The 18,415-nt window shown below is 56.9% G+C and overlaps 4 protein-coding genes across 4 annotated transcripts; 2 read left to right on the top strand and 2 right to left on the bottom strand.

The window, feature by feature from the left end:
• Positions 1-1,678: 1,678 nt before the first annotated feature.
• BESB_047810 (Nucleotide-sensitive chloride conductance regulator (ICln) protein) lies at positions 1,679-4,437 on the bottom strand (the record flags this gene model as incomplete). The annotated part of the gene is made up of 5 exons (XM_029363232.1): positions 1,679-1,768; positions 2,177-2,312; positions 2,683-2,788; positions 3,504-3,644; positions 4,305-4,437. The coding sequence occupies 5 exons, from the start codon at positions 4,435-4,437 to the stop codon at positions 1,679-1,681; spliced, it is 606 nt and encodes a 201-aa protein (XP_029220598.1).
• A 1,556-nt stretch (positions 4,438-5,993) lies between these two features.
• Positions 5,994-7,841, top strand: BESB_047800 (uncharacterized protein; the record flags this gene model as incomplete). Its single annotated transcript, XM_029363231.1, has 1 exon — positions 5,994-7,841. The coding sequence occupies one exon, from the start codon at positions 5,994-5,996 to the stop codon at positions 7,839-7,841; it is 1,848 nt and encodes a 615-aa protein (XP_029220597.1).
• Positions 7,842-9,608: 1,767 nt separating this feature from the next.
• BESB_047790 (alveolin domain containing intermediate filament IMC6) lies at positions 9,609-10,922 on the bottom strand (the record flags this gene model as incomplete). The annotated part of the gene is made up of 1 exon (XM_029363230.1): positions 9,609-10,922. The coding sequence occupies one exon, from the start codon at positions 10,920-10,922 to the stop codon at positions 9,609-9,611; it is 1,314 nt and encodes a 437-aa protein (XP_029220596.1).
• A 3,426-nt stretch (positions 10,923-14,348) lies between these two features.
• On the top strand, positions 14,349-18,057 carry BESB_047780 (mucin family glycoprotein; the record flags this gene model as incomplete). Its single annotated transcript, XM_029363229.1, has 9 exons — positions 14,349-14,790; positions 15,057-15,214; positions 15,370-15,449; positions 15,578-15,757; positions 16,035-16,285; positions 16,760-16,914; positions 17,347-17,435; positions 17,692-17,853; positions 18,018-18,057. The coding sequence occupies 9 exons, from the start codon at positions 14,349-14,351 to the stop codon at positions 18,055-18,057; spliced, it is 1,557 nt and encodes a 518-aa protein (XP_029220595.1).
• Positions 18,058-18,415: the final 358 nt, after the last annotated feature.

Here is an 18,415-nt window from a genome sequence, read left to right as displayed (position 1 = left end):
TTGAGTAGGCTTGAGCCTTCTGCAGCGTGGCTCGTAGCCGCGGGTCGCCGGCGCACCTTCGCTTTCGCAGCTAGTTTCCTTGCGAAGCGCAGATTTCCTCTTGAGGCTGTCGCCTGCGCAAAATCTGCAGGAAGGAGGCAAAGGGAGGCAAGACGCTGACGACGTCAGTTCTCAGGGCGTGGAAGCGCCATCGCCTCGCAGCGCGCGTTGTGCAGAGAGCGCGAGGGCGCGCCGCATGCAGCATATGCAAACACAGACTTTCCGGAGCGAATCACCCGGGTGCGTTGGCGCCCGAGTTGTGAACGACTTGTGTGAGTGGCAACAACTCTTCAGACTACACACGAAATGCGAGAGATGGGAGACAACAGCCGGTGCCTACGGCTCGTTACGCGGGACAGAGGCGACCACAGTCGGCGCCCATGACTCATCCATAGGGTGCGACGAGGCAGACTGAGGCGACGCGGCGTAAGGAGCTCCGTATTTACCAAAGGCTGTTGCGCAGACGCTAATCTCTACGTCGGACACCTCGCAAGCCTATCGTCTAGAGCTCAGATCGCACCGCTGCTCGCCTCGAAACTGTGTCTGATGCTGAGCTCCTGTGGGCATACAGGCGCATTCCGCCACGCCCGCGGGCGTATGCTGCTCACCTGCCCTCTACACTACGCTGTCTATTTGGCTGAATGAGCAGGCGGGTAGCCTTCCCCTCAGTTACAGAACGACTTCAGGCTCTCAAAGAGAGTCGACGACCTTTGAAAGTCCCTCATCGGCGCCCCCGCACGCCTCCCAAATGCGGAGAGGTAGCCACAGCACCACCACACACTCAGCAGCCCTCCCTCTCTCTTGAAGAAGGCTGCTGCAGCCAGCTTCACAGATGCCTCCTACTGGCAGGACGACGTTCAAAGTATAGTAGGGTGTGGATGTACCGAGATTCCGTGGAGCGCACGTCTCAATTTTTCCAGATCGCGGGATGACTTGGCTCGCGTGTAGTCGATGCCAGCGGCCTCTCTGGCAAGCAGAATGTTTTTTTTTCTCTATCGTTGCTCCGCGTTCAAGCAATCCACGAGCAGCCGCCACTCGTTTGGAGACTCAAGGAGTGGGATGTGCAGCGTGGAGTCGCATAATAAGACGAAATTAGGGAGCAAAACTGGGTAGCGAGAGTGGCTACCAACGGACGCTTGCATGCTCCTGCCGAGGCCCAACTGTTTTTTCCGTCTAGTTGCCCTCAAGTCTACGAACTTAGTTATAGACAAAGGTAGTGGCGTCCATCCGCACGTGACCCTCAAGATACAAAACCTGAACACTTTGAAGATTCCCTTCGACGCTAGAGGCACTAAAGACTGAAAATGTGCGCAGCTGCATGCCACACCGCCACTCGCAACTCGCCGAACGCAGCGAGAAGAGTCTGGTAGGGAAAGCGGTTTCTCTGCAGTCGCGATTGCATGCGCGGCTGCTTCTGCACACCGTGAAGGCCCTTCTGCCTCGTGCCTGCGCGAGAGGTTGCGCTGTGCAGAGCGCCCCGGCGACGCGGCTCCCGCGGACTCGCCCTTTCTGCAACTCTCGAGAAAAGCGTATTCAAGCAGAGTTCGCGTAATGCCAGCACTGTCCTGCCCTGGAGGAAACGCAGCAGCGCACTCCACCGCCCGCGAGCGCCTCTTAGCGCCCCGGTTTGAGCGCCTCGCTAGTGCGTCATCGTCGCATCTTTTGTATCGCCGTTCTCGCCGTCATCGCCCGGGGCGCCGTCTTGCGCCTCCTCAACGAACTCCCAACCCTGAAGAGGAAACAAAACACGCGCAAACACGCCGCTAGACAGTGCCGCTAGCCCAGGTACCTCGCTCTCCGCTGACACACTGCCCTACCTCCGCGGCTGACACGTGCGCCGCTCAAGCGCATACACACATACATACATATACATACATATACACATACATACACATGCAGATATATATACATACATATACACATACGTACATACAGAGAAAGAGAAACACAGACAGGCAGAGAAACACAGACAGACACGTATCTTCCTTTCGACGCACACGGACGTCCTTCTCCCCTCTCCGTAGGAATGCAATGAACCCCTCGCAACGCACACGACAGACGCAAGGTCTGCATGTCACTATCTTGCCGAACAGCAGCTTGGAACGAGGCCTACGAAACCCTCATCGCTGGTTCTTACTGGCGGCACGCCGCCGCGGAGTCCGTCGGCGTCGATGATGAAATCGTCGTCGTCGTCGTCTTCTCCATCGTCCGCGTCGGGATCGGGGTTCAGCGCCGCCATCTCCGACATGACCTTAAAGATCGTGTCCAGCTTCCTGCGCAGAACAGGAGGATTCGCCAGCGCAAGACGCACGCGCGACGAGACGCCACCACGCACTCCCCTCAGAAGAAAAGAAGCTGAAGACTCCCGCGCCTCTTGGCTTCGGCCTGAGGCCGCGTAGAGAAGCAGGATGACGCTCTGCGAAGAGCAACGAGACACTGGGCTCGCGGACGCGAGTCACGGTGCGCGCCCTTCGCGCTCGAAAGACTTTGGGCAGTTCTCAACCCATCTATATCTATATCGAGATATCGACATATCTATCTTTATCTGTATATCGATATATCTACATAAATATATATATCTACATATCCATATATCTGGATTTATATATCTATATGTTTATATCTGTATCTTCTTTCACTCACTCGGGAGACGCAGAGACGAGACGCATTTCTGGGATGACGTAGTCCTCATCCTCCTCCTCCGCGTCGCTCTTGAGTTGACAGTAGATGCATGGCGGATGGCCGCTGTCTGCGACGCAGAAACAGCAAAGAGACAGAAGTCCCCGGGCGAAGGCTGATGCATTCGAAGTCACGCAGGCCATCAACCGACATATATATAGATGCATATAATTAAGCACGCATATATAACCACAAATACACACAAATATATTACATATATATTATACGCATATATTTAAGCATGCCTACAGAGCCACACTTACATATATTAAGATATATATGCATATATAGATGCATGCATAAAGATCCACATATGATACATATATTAATATATACATGTGCATACATAGAAGCGTGCACGAGGAGCCGCATACGCGTATATAAATAATATATATACATATATATGCATGTGCACCTTGTTTGAGGAAGAAAGCGGACTTGTCACTGAAAAGAGGAGGCGACCCAACGGACGAAACGAACGCGTGGCAAGTTGCACGCCGCCGAGAAACGAAGGCGTCCGCGGCAGCCTGCCGGCTGGCGCATGCAGGTTGATGCGACACTCGATGCCTGCGTTTTACGGAGCTATGGTAACTTCTTTGTACCAACATATATTGGTCGCTAGGAAGTCGATTTCCGAAAAGCTAACGCGATCTCCTCTTTTCTAGTTCCATTACTAGTGAACTCTTTGGGTCTGATCCTAAGGATGCAGTCAGCTAACTCGACAGGATGAACTCGACAAGCTTGCAGAGCGCGAGGGAGATGCGAGTAGCGTCCGTCGGCCTCACTTGGGTCTCGAGAGAGAGCGTGAAGCACGATGGAGGGATAGTCGATGGAGATGTCCTTCGCCTCCGCGGAAGCGCCGCTGGCTGCTCCAGGCTCCGCCAGCCACGCGACGCGCTTCGAGGTCACGTACAGCGTGCCCGCGCCTGCAGGCAGCAGAGCGAGCGACGACCTCCGCGCAGCGCCTCAGTCGCTCTGCTTGAAGGCCCTCCAGGCGCCCCGGTGAGCGGCGTCCTACGCACCGCGAGGCGATCGGCGCTCGCGCAGCTCTCCACAAAGCCGGAGAAACACAGATGACACATCCACCTTCGAAGAGACAGCCAGACATGATATCTCCCGCGAGGCCGTGCAGGCGCCGCCGAGCTCTCCACGCAGAGAAATATCCCCCTGCATTCGCTCTCGCTCTCTCTCGATTGCCACGCAGCGACGCAGGCAGCGGCCTTGACCTAACAACGTAGACGGCAAGCTGGATGGCGCTCCAACTTTACCGTGGATACGGTTCCATGCGAACTTAATATAAACACGACGCCCAGCAAGACTCGCGGGAAAGGCCGCATGGCTCGCGGGAAAGGCTGCATGAGCGTCTGCGCCTTACCTGCTCAGTTGCGTTGCCCGGAGAGGGATAGTCAGCAGACGATCCAGCTAATGCGCAGACGCCCCCTTCCCCTCCACCCCCCTCCCCGGCGCGGGGGATACAAAAAGAAAGACACATGCCGCGGACTGGCACTCACAATGCCGGCATGCAAGGCGGGGCTTTGAGGCCTCGCCGCGATCGTCCCGCAGACTCGCTAAGGCGGCGCACTTACCAAAGGAATCGTTCTTCAGAAGGAGGGTGACGTCATCTTCCCGGTACGCGATCACCTCTTCGTCGCCCCTTTCTCCCTGCAGAATCTGAAGACTCCCGTCTGCGTTGCGTGCAGGCGACCACTGGATTGGCATCGTTGCGCAAAGGAACAAACGTACACGTTTCTTTGACCTGTGGATTCCGTCGCCCTCAGAGCGACGCTGCAGAACGCGAATAAAACTCGTTACGTTTGGTCTCCGACCGCTCTCCTGCGCGTTCGTCTTCCTCCTCTCGGGGTCTTTCAGTCGACTTCTTGCCCTTCAAAAAGAGGAAAAGATCATGTCTGCGTCGTCGCGGATCTCTTCTTGCGCGCGGGCGCGTATAGCCGTGGCCACCGCCGAGAAACGGGAGGGCAAGAGACAAGGATGTAGGGTTTTGCAGAAAACGGCGCTGCTGGCGCAGGACGCTGAAGACAGCTTCTCAGTTCAGCAAGGGAAGCGACAGCAGAAGCATTCATCCGCAGACGAATCTGCGCAGTTTTCTGAAGCGCGAGTGGCCCGTTTGGGTGGGTAAGAGGCGAGCCAAGCCAAAGGCGCGAAAAGCGACTACGCGGCCGACTCCTTCCGGCACACGAAGATGGAGGCAGAAGAAGATGGACGAGGAAGCCGTCAGGACCAAGTGTACGTACAGCGGAAAAAGACTTCCTTGGAAGACGCAGTTGAGAGAAGAAAAGGACGAGATACGAAATTTTGACCTTCTTGGGCCCGTTGCAGCTTCGAAGCAGGCCAAGACAGGGCAAATGCATGCCAAGGCTGTTGGATACGGAGTGTCACGAGGCGTCGCGTAGAAGTACCAAATGGCAGAGATGGAAAACGCGGAATGTCCTCTTCTTGACGGCTTTTAGGAGGACTGAACACCAGGAGAGCGACTGGCGGTGGTCTGCTGATTTCCGCCTTCGTCTTTCGCCGTCGATGCGAACAAAGTGGGACTGCTGTGTGCGCATGCGCGAAAGATGGAAGCTGCTGAGAGAAAGGAGAGAGGGCAAGTTTCTGCATTGGGGCGAGCAATGTCGCGACACATCCGCTCCTCTATTAAGCTTTTTTCCCGCGTTTCACGTTCCATGTCCGCCAGCCACGGCGACTGTGCTCTCTTGTTTTACAGTGAGCGAGGCAGATCCTGAAGGCGCCTTCTCCTCTTGGCTTCCTTGCAGCCGGGATCTCCCGTGTCACTCGCCCAAGCAGGCAAGTTCTTTTCTTCTTCCAGTTCCCGTCCGTCTTTCACTCTCCTCTTCTTGCCTGGGCTGCCATCGCATGATCTCCTGCTTTCTTGTTTCGCGGGACGGGCTCTGGAGTCCTTGGAATCCTCAGCGCGTCACCGAAGTTCGCTGTTCGCGGCTTTCGTGGCGCCGGTCCGGCTCTCCGGTCTGTCCTCTCCTTCCCCTCTTGTGCTTTACCATCTCTTCTTTCCTTTCCGCTTTCTCTGTCCTCAGCGTTGCTTCTTCTGCGGCGTTTTTGTCTCTCGTGAGTCCATTTGCGATCCCGCTTGACCTCGGCGATCCTTGAGACGGCCGGCTGCCCTCGCAAGCGTCGTGCGCGGAGTCGCCTTCGGCGCCGGTTTCTCGCGTCTTCTTCCTCCTTCTGGTCGCCTCGCCCTCGCGCCTGCGCGTCGCGTAGAGTCTTCCTTCTGTCTCTCTGTCTTTCGCGGATTTACCATGGCGGCCCCCGCTGCGCTGCTGTCGCAGCTGCATCAGCAGTGGAGCGTGAAGTTCAAGGTTGAGCCGCTGGATTCACTTTCAGATCTCGTCATGGACGCTCTGGATGGGGGCACTGAAGTTGCCGCGGCCTCTGCGCCCGCGCGCGCTGCTCCGCTGTCGCTCGCTTCGCTCCAGCAGTTCCTCCTCTCTTCCGACCTGCGCACGCTGCCGCTGGCGCCGCCGCTTCCTGAGGGCTTCATGCAGCAGAAGCCGCCTGCTGCGCTCCCGGGGCCGCTTTTCCTCATGCTTCTCTCGTCGCGAGACATCACGCTGCCTCTGAAGGAGGGCGCCGAAGACTTTGCGGCTGCAGCTGCTGCTGCACCGTGCTACCGCGGGCACAAGCGGCGCATGCTGCTGCTCAAGCTCACGGACGGCGCGGGGTGTACGTACACGGCGATCGAGCACCAGTACTGCCGGCAGCTTGACGTCGCCCTGGTGCCGGGCCTGAAGATGTTGCTGTCGCCGTCGACGCGCCTCATGAACGGCTTGTTCCTGCTGCAGCCGGCGACCGTGCAGGTCCTCGGCGGCCGCGTGGGAAGTCTGGAGAGTGCTTTCAAACTTCGCGAGCAGGTCCAGCAGGCGCGCTTGCACCGGAAGGTTGGTGGAGGGGGCGAGGACGAAGCTCCCCCGCGATTCGTGCCTTTTTCCTATGCGGCGGCGAAAAAGGCGCTCGCCGAGGGGCAGGGCGTCGTCGCCGCGGCGCTCGAGAGTCAGCACCAGAAGAGCCGCGAGAAGGCTCAGAACGCCCACCGCGGTGAGGACCGTGAAGAGGCCCGAAAGACGCTCCAGCAGCTCAAGGACGAGGTGGACGCGGGGGGCGCGGGGGGCGCGGGCAGCAAAGTGGAGAAATTCCAACAGAAGCAGCACGAGGAGGCGAAGAAAGCGGCCCTCCAGTCGCTCGTCGTGACTCCCGGCACCCGAGACCGCGGCGAGCGGCGCGGGCGTCCCCGCGACGAGGCGGGCGAAGGCGCCGGCGTTCGCGGGGGCGGGCGGGGTCGCGGCAGGGGGCGACGCAGGGACGACGACGACGAGGGCCTCTACATGCGAGACCCGAAAGCCCCTGTCGCGTACGACTTACTTGACCTGATTTGCAAAGAAAAACCTTCTGCGGCCGCCCGCACGCCTCCCGCGAGCGCCCCTGCGAGTGCGCCGGCCGTGAATCTCTCTCTGCAGTCCGTGCCGCCCAGTGCGCGAGAGGCTCCTCCGCAGTCCGCGCCGAGTGCGCCGCCGCAGCGACGCGGGGGCTTGCCCTCTGAGGCCGATTTCGAGAGAGGCAAAGGGCGAAGAGACCCGCGCGGGCGCGGCGGTCGGGGCCGAGAGGCGCCTGTCGCGGCGCACAGAGAGCCCGAAGGCGGGCACTTCTCCTCGTACTACTACTTCCCAGAGGAGCCGTCTTTCCCCCCCGCAGGGGGCGCTGCGTTTTCCGCGGAGACCCACGCGCCCTCGCAGCCGCCGCGACCCTCTGCGCCCGGCGGCGGCGGGGCGGCGCCTGCGACGCGTGCGAGGAACGGCCCTGCTGGACGGGCGGCGCACCGGGGCACCTTCGCGGGCGCGCAGGCCGCCGCTGCGTCTCACGCGCGCTCGCCGTCTCCTGCCCCCTCCCCCGCGGGCTCGGCCTTCTCGCCCTACGGGCCCGCGACGCCACACGCACACGCGCCGCCCAGCCACGCACCTGCCAGGCCCGCGTCTGGAGCCTTCGGCGGCGGTGGCCCCCCACCCCGCGGAGGGCGCGGCGGGCCGCGGGGTGCCCGAGGGGCGGGACGAGGCAGGGGGGGACGCGGAGGCGCAGCGAAACGGGAGTTCTAAAAAAGAAAACGTGCGTCCGCGACCCGCGCGGCGAGGCTGAACTGATTTCCGAGCAAGAGACGCCGCGCCGAGCGCCAGAGAGGGGGTGAGGGGGAAGGCGGGTGGGGGGGTAGGAGTAGAAGAGGAGGGCTGCATGAGTGTGCGAGGGCCTCGACGCGCGTTGGTGCTGCGGAATACCGGTGCACCCTGTGACTCGTCGATGAGGCTCAGCTGGCGCGAGCAAAGACGTGGCGAGAGTCCGTTGGGGCGCGTTGCCCTAGGAATGGGTTTTGTCTAGCAGCTGTGCCGCGAAAGCGTGTTGGCACACGTGAGGGCGAGTCCAGCCGCCAGAAGGAAGGCTTGTATCTCTGTGTTTATCCCTCTCGTCGACACCTATAAAACATCCTGCGAAGCACAGACCTCACACCTTGTTTGGCAAGCGCCAGGATTGCCGGTGCGATCTGAGCCTCTCGTTGGCGCTTTTCGTGCTTTGCATTCATCCACAATGCATGTATCAAACGTTCGGTAGAAACTGATATTTCAACCTGGTGAATCTTGCTGGAGCAGACTAGTTGAGGCCACCACTCTTGGTTGTCGGAGGTAATTTTTGCTGCGATGTGGTTCACTGGAGTTAAAAGAGGGCTGTTTCACCTGCATATGCGTCCGCGCCAGTATGATCAGGGGCATGGTACTTCGAGTGATCGCCTCACAGACTGGATGATTTATCAGTTTTTTCTGGGGAGTATATACTACGAGCTGGACTACTGCTTTAGACATCTTGAGGAGCTTTGCCCCCCATCGTGGTGTACCCTAGACTGGCTGCTGCTGAGTTCGTTACATAAAAGCCGCGCACCCACACCCTCGTCGTGCGATGTTTTGCATGATATCCGCAATGGTAGTGCTTTCTACTTTCTACCGGTACGCTTCTCCCGCCGCTGACTGACACTTTTTGCGACAGCAACTGTTCACCCGTGTGGATGGGTGCAGTTTCTGAGATGCTTTCGCAGAAGCGGTAGAGCCCTGACGCGTCCTCGGAATCGAAGGATTCCTGCTGAGGAGTGACTCAAAAGCTGTGCCCTTTAAAAAATAGAGAAAGCAGTTTGCAAAAAGGGTTTCGTAGTTCACCCACAAATTCCACAGAGCGCAGGGAACGAGGAGGCCCCCCTCCTGGCTCCGGTGCACCGCCGAGCACCCGCGTGGGAATATGCACATCAGCTACGCGGTTGCATGTGTGGGTAAAAATGCATCTGTTTTCGGCGGAAACGGAAGCCCTAGAGGCCGGCGCGCTCTGCCGGCCTCTAGGACCGGTGCGCAGATGCGTTCCGTTTGCGGTTGTCTTTTTTACACAAGAGGAATCGTGCCAGAGTTTTGGAACGCGAAGTGTGCGGTCTGCCCGCACATGAAGAAGCAAGGGCAAACAAAATGAGTCCCTCACGAAAGCTCTGGTCGCATTGCAAATAGTACATACATAAAACGAAACGTCGGTGAGAGTCGACGGCAGAAGATCCCTCTGTCACTCGATTCACACAGCAGAACAGAAAAACCAGAATTACGGAGGCAGTCGCCGAGACAGGGTGCACGACCGATCCTCCAGATGACAGGCGTCCCGATCTATCGACGAACAACTGAGCATCGTGTCCACATGCAAAATTCATCAAGACAAGCTCCACACCTGTTTCTCCGTCCCTGTTCCCCGGTGACTCTTAGCTGCCTCACTGTCTGCGTGCACTGATAAAACATCAACAGCAGTATTTTGCCTTCTTTCCGTCTGGCGTGGGCTCGAGTGCCTCACTGCACCTCCGGCTCGGAGCCCGGCGCGGAGCGACCGCTGCCCTGTCTCTCGAGGCCTTCCTCCTGCAGGGACTCGGCAAGGGAGTCCCTCGCGACTCCTCTGTCGGTGACAGAGCCATCAGAAGGAGCGGATCCGCGGGCTTCCTTGATCTGCTCGGCCGTGACGTACTGGACTTCCGCCTCTTGCTCCTGTGAGAGAACCGCGCCGCCCGGGCCGCAGAGCGTCGCCACACCACCCTCGGGCGCCGTCTTGTGGTACTCGCGGATATACTCTTCGGGGACGCGGACAGTGCCCGGCGGCGAGAGGACGTCGACGTCCTGCTCGTCGAGCGCCGCCGCGGGGACTTCCTTGCGGACCATGACCGCGGGCATCTCCTTGACAGCTTGCACGGGGTAGGGCACGATGAGAGGCGCTGGACATTCGAGGGAGACGTCGAAGACAGGAACGAATCTCTCGACGTGAACAATCTTCTCGACGGGCTTCCACACGTACTTCACCTCGTCGACGTACTTGGGGACCTCGATGATCTTCGGGACCTTCTTTTCGATGGTATCCACGACGACTTCGTGCTCTACGACCTTATCCACAAACTTCACCTGGGGCACTTCGACTTCGATTTCCTCCTGCTTGCCGACGTACTTGACAACCGGGCGCGGGACTTCGCGTATGTCCCATTTGGCGACGAACTTGTGGGTGAAGCCGGTGACGATGGGGACGACAACCTCTTTCTCGACGTACTTGATCTGCTCGACGTCAAAGTCTTCGCGGTCCGCGTTGATCTGCATGACCGGGACTTCGTGCTCCACTCCCTGGTTATACACCTTGGGGCGGACGGCGTCGACCACATCGACCTGCGGCACTTCGATGATCTTGTCGCGGCGGTGAACTTCCTGGATGACGGGGACTGGAACCAGCGGCTGGCCGCAGCGCAGCTGCAGCTTGCCCTCCCGCGTCCACCTCCACATGTTGTCGCCGTACTCCTGGTCGTAGTTGCGGCCCCCCGCAGTGGAATCCATCGTCGCGCGTGGCTGGCAGCAGTGAGTGAGCCAGGTGCCAGCGGTGGTTGCACCGCCTCTGTGCTCAGGCCAGTTCCGCATCGTCATCGCGGGGTATCCGCCGGCGCCTGGAACGGTCATGCCAGGCACCGTGGAAACTTGCGGCGTCGTGCCGCCGAAGCCAGGCGATGGCGGAAACATGCCGGCAGGCGACGACGCGCCGTCCACGGCGGTCTGCGGCGCAGTGCCGGGGACCGGGGAACTGGTCTGGGGAAAACCCGAAGGCGGAACGCTTTGTGAATCTATCTGCGCCATTTCGCTAGCTGTGCGGGCAAAGAATGCAGAAAGTTGCCACAACTCGCGTTAGGGCAAAGCAAAGAGAAGTGAGGCACAACACTGAAGAAATCTCACCGGGGAAGAAGCGCACAGTTTCAGTAGTCGGCACGCTGCAACGAACAACTGACCTCTCCCGCTGGTTGGAGGACGGAGACGACAACACAGCACGGACCGTGGAAGAACAAAGACGAACTAGCGCTCCGCAGCTGCATGGAAAGGCCAGAGAAAACAAGACAAATGCTCCAAAAGACGGACGCCTTGACTTTGTGCGTTACAGGGTGGGCATGAGGTAAGGCAGTCGATTGGACGGACGGGTCGTGGAACGGGCAGCAAGCGATTGAGCAAGCTCGCAGCCCCGGGGAGCGATCGACGAGATGGAAGAAGTTGTTCCACGAAGAAATATACCAGAGATGGGCTTTTCCTGAGGAGCTGCGGAAAAAACACCGTTAAGGGAAGTAGAAAGAAATGTTATCTCTGGGTTTTAGTGGAAAGCAAGTCGCCACGGCTGTTACAAATGGCCTCGCCACGTCGGCTGTACGGCCTCGTGCGTGAGGGAGGAAATCGCTGGATGATGAGCTTCCTGGGCGCTGGCTGCACGGCGCTCGACAAGGCACCGAGCGAGGCTCATTCGCAGGCACAGTCCAGAAGCCACTTCTCGACACAGACGCTTACAAACTGGAAAGAAAAAACCAACAACCGAATTAACCTTCTCAGGAAGATGCCATCGTTTTGAAGAAGGTCGTACCCCCACAGCTCCGCGAAAATACTCCTCTGGTACTCGAGCGACTATGCGTGTGGCGTTCGCCAGTGCTTAGCACAGCCAGCTCCGGCAAGACCAGACTGCGGACGAGTGAACCCCGGAAGCTGCGCGCGGACGGTTCACGCTGCCATGCGAGGTCAACGCCGAGCCCCGCCTACGCCGCTCCGCCGTCCATGGCGTTTCGCGCCGTCGTACAACGACAGCGCCGCGACGAAGCAACCAATCCGCAGTGGCAGCTTCTCTTGAACTATAGCGCGGCTGACTGAACGTGTGTGCTGCCTAGGCGCCTTACATGTGAAAGTCGATCCAACACCATTGCATTTTTACCCCTGCGCGTGTCCCCGAGAGACACGCTAGCGCCGCTCGCGGCAGGCTCCGCACAGACCTCCGAAGTAGAGTGGCAAGACTTCAGCAGCACGTTCAGAAGAGAAGAGCCACTTTAGCACACGAGTCGTCTACATGTTTGTAGTGGTTCCAGCAGCGGCACTGACACCCCGTACCGTCTAGAGTCGGTCTACCCGAGAAACGTTTTTCTGCATTGGACAGTAACCGACGTCTCATTCCTAGAAAATCGAGCCGGCGTTAGGGTGCCAGACTTTTGGTAAAATCCCTACAGACAAGACACTACAATACGCTATTAACCAGTACAGCCCCTAAGGCAGCTGTTTGCAAATTAGGCGGTCTCCGCCAGGTGCCGTCCTTGACGGGCCCTGTAGATGTATCGCGTGGCGGGCTTCCCACGCCTGTCGCGTTCCCGTTCCCTCGGATTTGAATCCTGTGGATGCCTTGTGTCCTAGAGTTAACAGAAATGCCAACATGGTCCGGATCGCTTGGTTTTGGCCCAATTCATGGGTTCTGACCGGACGGAAATACGGCTGAACTCTAAAAGCTTCACCTGTTTCGCGTGTTTTTTCCGTCGCACCCACGTTCCCGCGTCCACTGGAAATCTCACCATTCTGCGATTTCGTGCACGGACTGCCTGTGCTTCTTGAGTGTGCTTACACATGCGACAACAGGCAGCCGAGGACTGAGGCGGCGGCCGCTGGAACTGGAGGGTATTGGAGGCGACCCGCGAGCTGCATAATTGTAGTCAGCAAGGGTGTGTTTGGCCTTCTCGTAGCAAGCAGATCCTAACTACAGGAGGACATCTGAGCAGGCCCGGGGTAGCGGTGGGTCATGTGGATCTGCAAATGGTCTTACGTTGTGGTTATCAGAACTGCTACAGACCATATCACAGAAGCGTCCCATGAATCTTTACCCACTCCGCGCAATACCAGATGAGCTTCCGATCCTGCTAGGAGAAAACGAGATCAAAAAGCACAGATTTACTTACGGGAAAGGTTCCTGTGTCTGCGGCGTTACAGCGAGAGCAGTGCTGCCGCGTGCTAACGAACAGAGGTGTCACATTGCCGTTCTGTTAGCCGCGGCTACACGTACTGCGCTGGTAGCGCACGGCCGTGGCTGTTTCACATGTGCCTACAACACTTTGTAGTTTTCATTTGTGGAGTACCAGGAGGCACCATCCCTTCAAGGGCATGTCGAAGCCCGCAGGCCGAGTTAGCTCGTCAGCGTCCTGTAGCGAGAAGTCATAACGCTCTTTATTCCGCAAGCTGAAGAGGTCTTGAGGGGTCGCCCGTCGGATATCTGACGCGATCACTGCGCTGGAATGATACTGCGGAGGAAGACAGCCGGCGTGCAGGCTGATAGCGGCCCGAATAGCTCACTGACCTAGCCTCTTCCGTTCCTCCTGCTGCTGCACGGTACGGCTCGCGATTTCGATGGCTTGCTCCAGCCCCATGAGGTCCAGATCGCCATCCTGTTCACCGTTTTGAGTGGACAGCATATTGCCGCTTGATGTGCACCGCCGGTCGGTACCAATTCCTGGTTCACTTCATCAAAGCACCCGTATTGCGGGCTACTTCCTGCGCGACAAACTGTCACTTCTCCGTCACGGTCGATGCTGGCTCATTCTTCACACCAATATACTCCACCCCAGACGGACGGGCATTGCTTCAGTCCTCGGATCGAGGCTTCCCCAGATTTGTGTTCCTCCCGTTCCCGCTACTTCCTTGTTGCTGCGGAGAACAGGGTCTTTCACTGGCCAACACAGTCGCTTCCCCGTCGCCTGCAGTTGCTGAACACTCCTCCAACGCGGTTGCCGTCGCACCGCTTGTGTCCATGCCGCGCTGCGGTCTACTCTTTATCACCTACGGCACTATCGCCAGCCAACCTATTGCCCTCCGCGGATGCCCTACCCGCATCCCTAACCGCAGGAGGCGCTCGTGTTGGACATTTCATAGCCATCCGAAGGCATTCCGCTTGATATCCTAGGCTGACTGCCGGGGTCGTCCAAGCAACTCCATTTCTGCGCATCCACCCCTTCTGTCCGCGATCCGCATCAATTATGGCAGGGACTCGTCCGTCTCATCCTGAGCTCCTGCTCGCTATCTGCGTAGGCTTCTTGATAGAAAATGTTGATCCCACTGCGGGATGGCTCGCTGGCCAGCCACAAGGTGGGTTGCCCATCCCCGTTAGAACCTCATCAACGTTACACGGTTTAGCTACGCTGTTCCACCCGCCCACCTGTGCAGAGTCCTTCGGGCACCCACAACCTGTAGAGAGAGCTGAGTAGCTATGTGTGGGTTATGCGACCCCTGTATTCTAACTACATTGCTGCGTCTGATGCATGCATTGCAGCCCTCGACTCGCAGACAGCCGGCGACGCACCAACAGCTCCGTCACTAAGCAACACGAATCTGGGTGACTCCTCTGACGCCGGAAGTGAAACGAGTTCACTTCATGATGCACAACCTCCCCCTAAAAATACACCAAGATATGCTCACGTGAACATCCACAGTCCCCGCATGCGCGGCGGATCTCGCCACCCAAGAGGAGAAGTATCGAAGCCCATATTCGCCACAAACCGCCATCAGGAGCCCTACGTGGTTAGCGCCTTCGTGACTGTGGCTCAACCACACGAAAGTGCAACTCGCTTCGGCCGAGCACTTCTGACGCCGCAGATAGGCATGAGCGAAGTCTCATCTCAAAGTTCGGACACGACAATTCGCTTCGAGGATGTATCCTCAAGTACGTGCATCATGCAAGGTGTCTCTGGGACAGCTGTCACTGCGCACCATTTTGAACGTTACATGACGACGCAGAGAAAGGGATGGGACACATTTGACTACCAGTAACTGCCCACGACTGAGGACGCTCGCACGCTGTTTCGCGCATTGAATGCAGAGGTACTATGGTGGGAATAACGCCATCTAGCATCAGGCAGTCTTGCGTCACCTGCCACAAGTACCGTACTTCAGGGATACGTCAGTGTTAATGCATGGACATGTGCTCAGGCTGCGTGGCGTATCATAACTCCAAGAGACGTTTTCGCCTGTCCACACCACTACGGGAGCTTGACACCGGAGAGGGGGATCGTGCCTTGGAAAAACTGAAGGCTTTCGCCGACAACGCATGTGTGGATACTGATGAACCAGATGATTGCAGCATTAAGGTAAGATTTCTCTGGTACTTGCCTCCTTCTGACCGTGACCCCCTCGTGGCAGGCCTGTCCATGAACGCGAGAAGAAGGGCTTTCGTTTGATGACCGCTGTCACACCCGACGTATCATTCAATTGCTAGTACATTCATGTGTTGTTGATGTTGCAGGGAATAAATACTTTTGATGGAGTCAGCGTAAGCTGCGCTGATGCTGTGAAGGCATGGTACAACCAAGTTCACGACTACACGTAAGGGACGCGAAGTGTTGCCCAGTTGCCTTCTCGACCGCAGAAGAGATTCGGAGAAAACATTAATCAGTGCGCCAACAATGTAGGTGCGTTGACTACTTTATTTTGTGGACCGGTGACTGATACAGGTACGAGCACTACTCGCGTTGGCATTTCAAGAAAACAGGCTCCTTCACCCTCTTGATGTGGGCTGATTCCGAAAAGTTGAGTTGCTTTCAAACGAAAGGATGTAACATGATTGGAAAGCCGGAAAGGCTCTTGTGCGCCTACTCTCCCGCAGGAAACACTGTCGGAGAATACCCTTTCAGGTAAGACGGCACCTACTGTTGAGTTTCGTAGCGCCACTGATGACACTAACATCTGAGCCGAAGTACTCTTGCGCTGTCAATGTGAGAGACAACCAGAATGTGCGCATTAACTTTGAAGTCCTACTAAACAGAAAGTTGTATAATGTATACTGCGTAATAGTCTAGTGCGTCCTACGGCGCTCTGATGTTATTGTGTCGCGGACGCATCTCTAGCTGTGTCGCGTATCCCTCAGTCGGAAACCGTGCAGCGGTTGCTGACACTGTGTTCTGCTAGCAGCCTCAGTCAGTGGGAGAGCATAGTCGCGAGAGACGGACTGCCGCAAGTTACCGTCGTCATTGGTGGATCATCAAGCGAGGAAACACCTTCTACAACAACATCAACCTCGACTACAACAACAAGTACCACACGGACGACGACTACCACGACTTCAACCACGACTACGACCACGACGAGAACTTCTACCACAACAACTACATCTACGACTACAAGCACGACCACAAGCCCGCCTGCCGCAGATTTCACGGATGGTGAGGAAACTAGACAAGGCAGTTGTACATGGCCACATATCCTGCGGACTTCCTCGAGAGATGCGAAAAAAAACGTGGCCAACGCCTCTGGTCCTCAACAGTAAAAAATTGAAGAGCTAGAATGTCAGCCACACGACGTCACGCCCGCTGAAGTTTAGGCAACACTGTCTCTATGAAAGTGTCGCGGCTGCCACAGAAAGCTGGCATGCTGTGGAGACACAACCTAACTTCGATCGGTAGACAAAGTGCTACGCGAGTCAGTCTGCCAACTGGACGAACCAGCCCTTGTCCTTCTGCTCCACATACCGGAAGTAGATTTACATACTTTAAAACGGCGGCCAGCAAGCCGAGTATGCAGCGGTGACTGTGCAGTTCCTGGCCACCTGCGCTTGCAAATTGAGTTTAGAAGGTGCTGTAATAAGCGTGACCTTGTCCTCCAACCTCTTCCCTCCTGCCTTCTCGTGATCACAACAGAGTGCCTGCGAGCGCACAATGAAAAGAGAGCAGTAGGGATGTCAACACCAATCCGGGAGCTGGAACGAAACAGCGCGGCTATCAAGCAAGCAGAGTCGTATAAAACACAAATGGAACAGCGAAGCTGTCCATTTCAACACAGCGGAGTCATGCAGGTACGTTCCTCCATGACTGCGCATTTTACAACGCACTCGAGAACTCCAACTTGAGTGCAGGCTAACAACTAAGTTCATGATGCAATTCGTATGTGCACATGCCTCGTAGCGGCGACCAATTAGGTGCTGAAGCTGCGTTTGAACCCAGAGGCTTGGGTGACACGGTATAGGAGATTGATCTGGTTACCAGAGGGGCAAATTCAACGCCGGAGTCACTATCAGTGCCCAAACTGTCTCTCTTCTTCGACGTGCGACTTGCTGACAGTTGTGTTCACTCGGGATATTTTCTTCCGGAAAGGCCTTACAGTATCGTTCCTCACCACACGAGGAACGTCTTGTGGCTCACAGTCCAGGCAGTGATGCACCCAGCCTTCGTCGTCTTTGCGTACGAGGCAAATCGATGCTTCAGAGGACTTTTGTCCTTGTGTACAGTACGGCGAGAACCTGTATAGGTCATCTTTTCAAGCATCATGCTCCGACGCTGTTGAACTGTGGTACAGCGAGGTAGACAACTACAAATAGTAAGCAAAGAACGCTACACCGCAAGAGGCACGGTATCGTCCGTTTCTCTCGCATCACCACTGCAGTGAAACAAGGCAGGAACCGTCGAGCGCCAGTGTCGGGCATCCACGTGAATTTTCATTCCTCGATCTCCGCACAAGGACGCATTTCCACAACTCAGCTCGCCTTCGCGGAATCCACCAAGTGGAGACGAAAAAACCCTTCGTCCCGCTCATCCCGTCTTTGTCGTTCACTGGTATCCTTTGTCGCTGGCAGCTATACCTCAATTAACTCCTTCAATTACCAGCAGTTTGGCCACTTCACCCAAGTTATGTGGGCGAACAGCACTGGCCTAGGATGCGCGTACAGCTCGAAATGCGGTACGATCGTGTGCAACTACTACCCACCCGGGAATTACCTTGGGCAGTATCCCTTTAGGTGAGTCTCGCTCACAAGGCGCATTTTTGCCTCGCCAAGGCGCAGCGCTGCTGCGGCCCACCGAACCTGCTGATTAACATCTTGCGTGACACTACCGGGCTTGTTCTGAAAGACAAGTTTGTGAGCCAATAGAGTTTTGAGTGTTTCTGCCCCCTTGTCTGCAGTCGCGCACAGTACGACAGCATTCGGCAGAGGGACGGATAGCGTGCTGCTCTGGACACCCGTCCACGCTAAAAAGTACATTCCGAACATGAAGCTCTAGTCCACTGCCGGAATATGGGCGTTACCCGCTCTCCCTGGTGCCGACTGCCATGTCGGGCAGATGATCCTCACTGCAGGAACAAAAACGATTTCGTCCCGAGTTTTATAGTGCACACGGAGCTCTATAGTTCATCCCGCGTTTTATAGAGCATACCGAGTTTTATAGCGCTGGAACGTCTGTATCTCCAGACGTTTGTTTTTTTAGTTTTGTAGTCGACACTTGATCAATTTACACACGGTGATTTCATACATCAGGGCCTAGTGTGGCTCCACACGACAGACCCTAGCCTCTAGGGAACTT

Source organism: Besnoitia besnoiti, chromosome III, assembly GCF_002563875.1.
Source record: "Besnoitia besnoiti strain Bb-Ger1 chromosome III, whole genome shotgun sequence".
Lineage (NCBI taxonomy): Eukaryota > Apicomplexa > Conoidasida > Eucoccidiorida > Sarcocystidae > Besnoitia > Besnoitia besnoiti.
The sequence above is the reverse complement of the archived record's forward strand: the minus strand, read 5'-3'. Positions and strand labels throughout refer to the sequence as shown.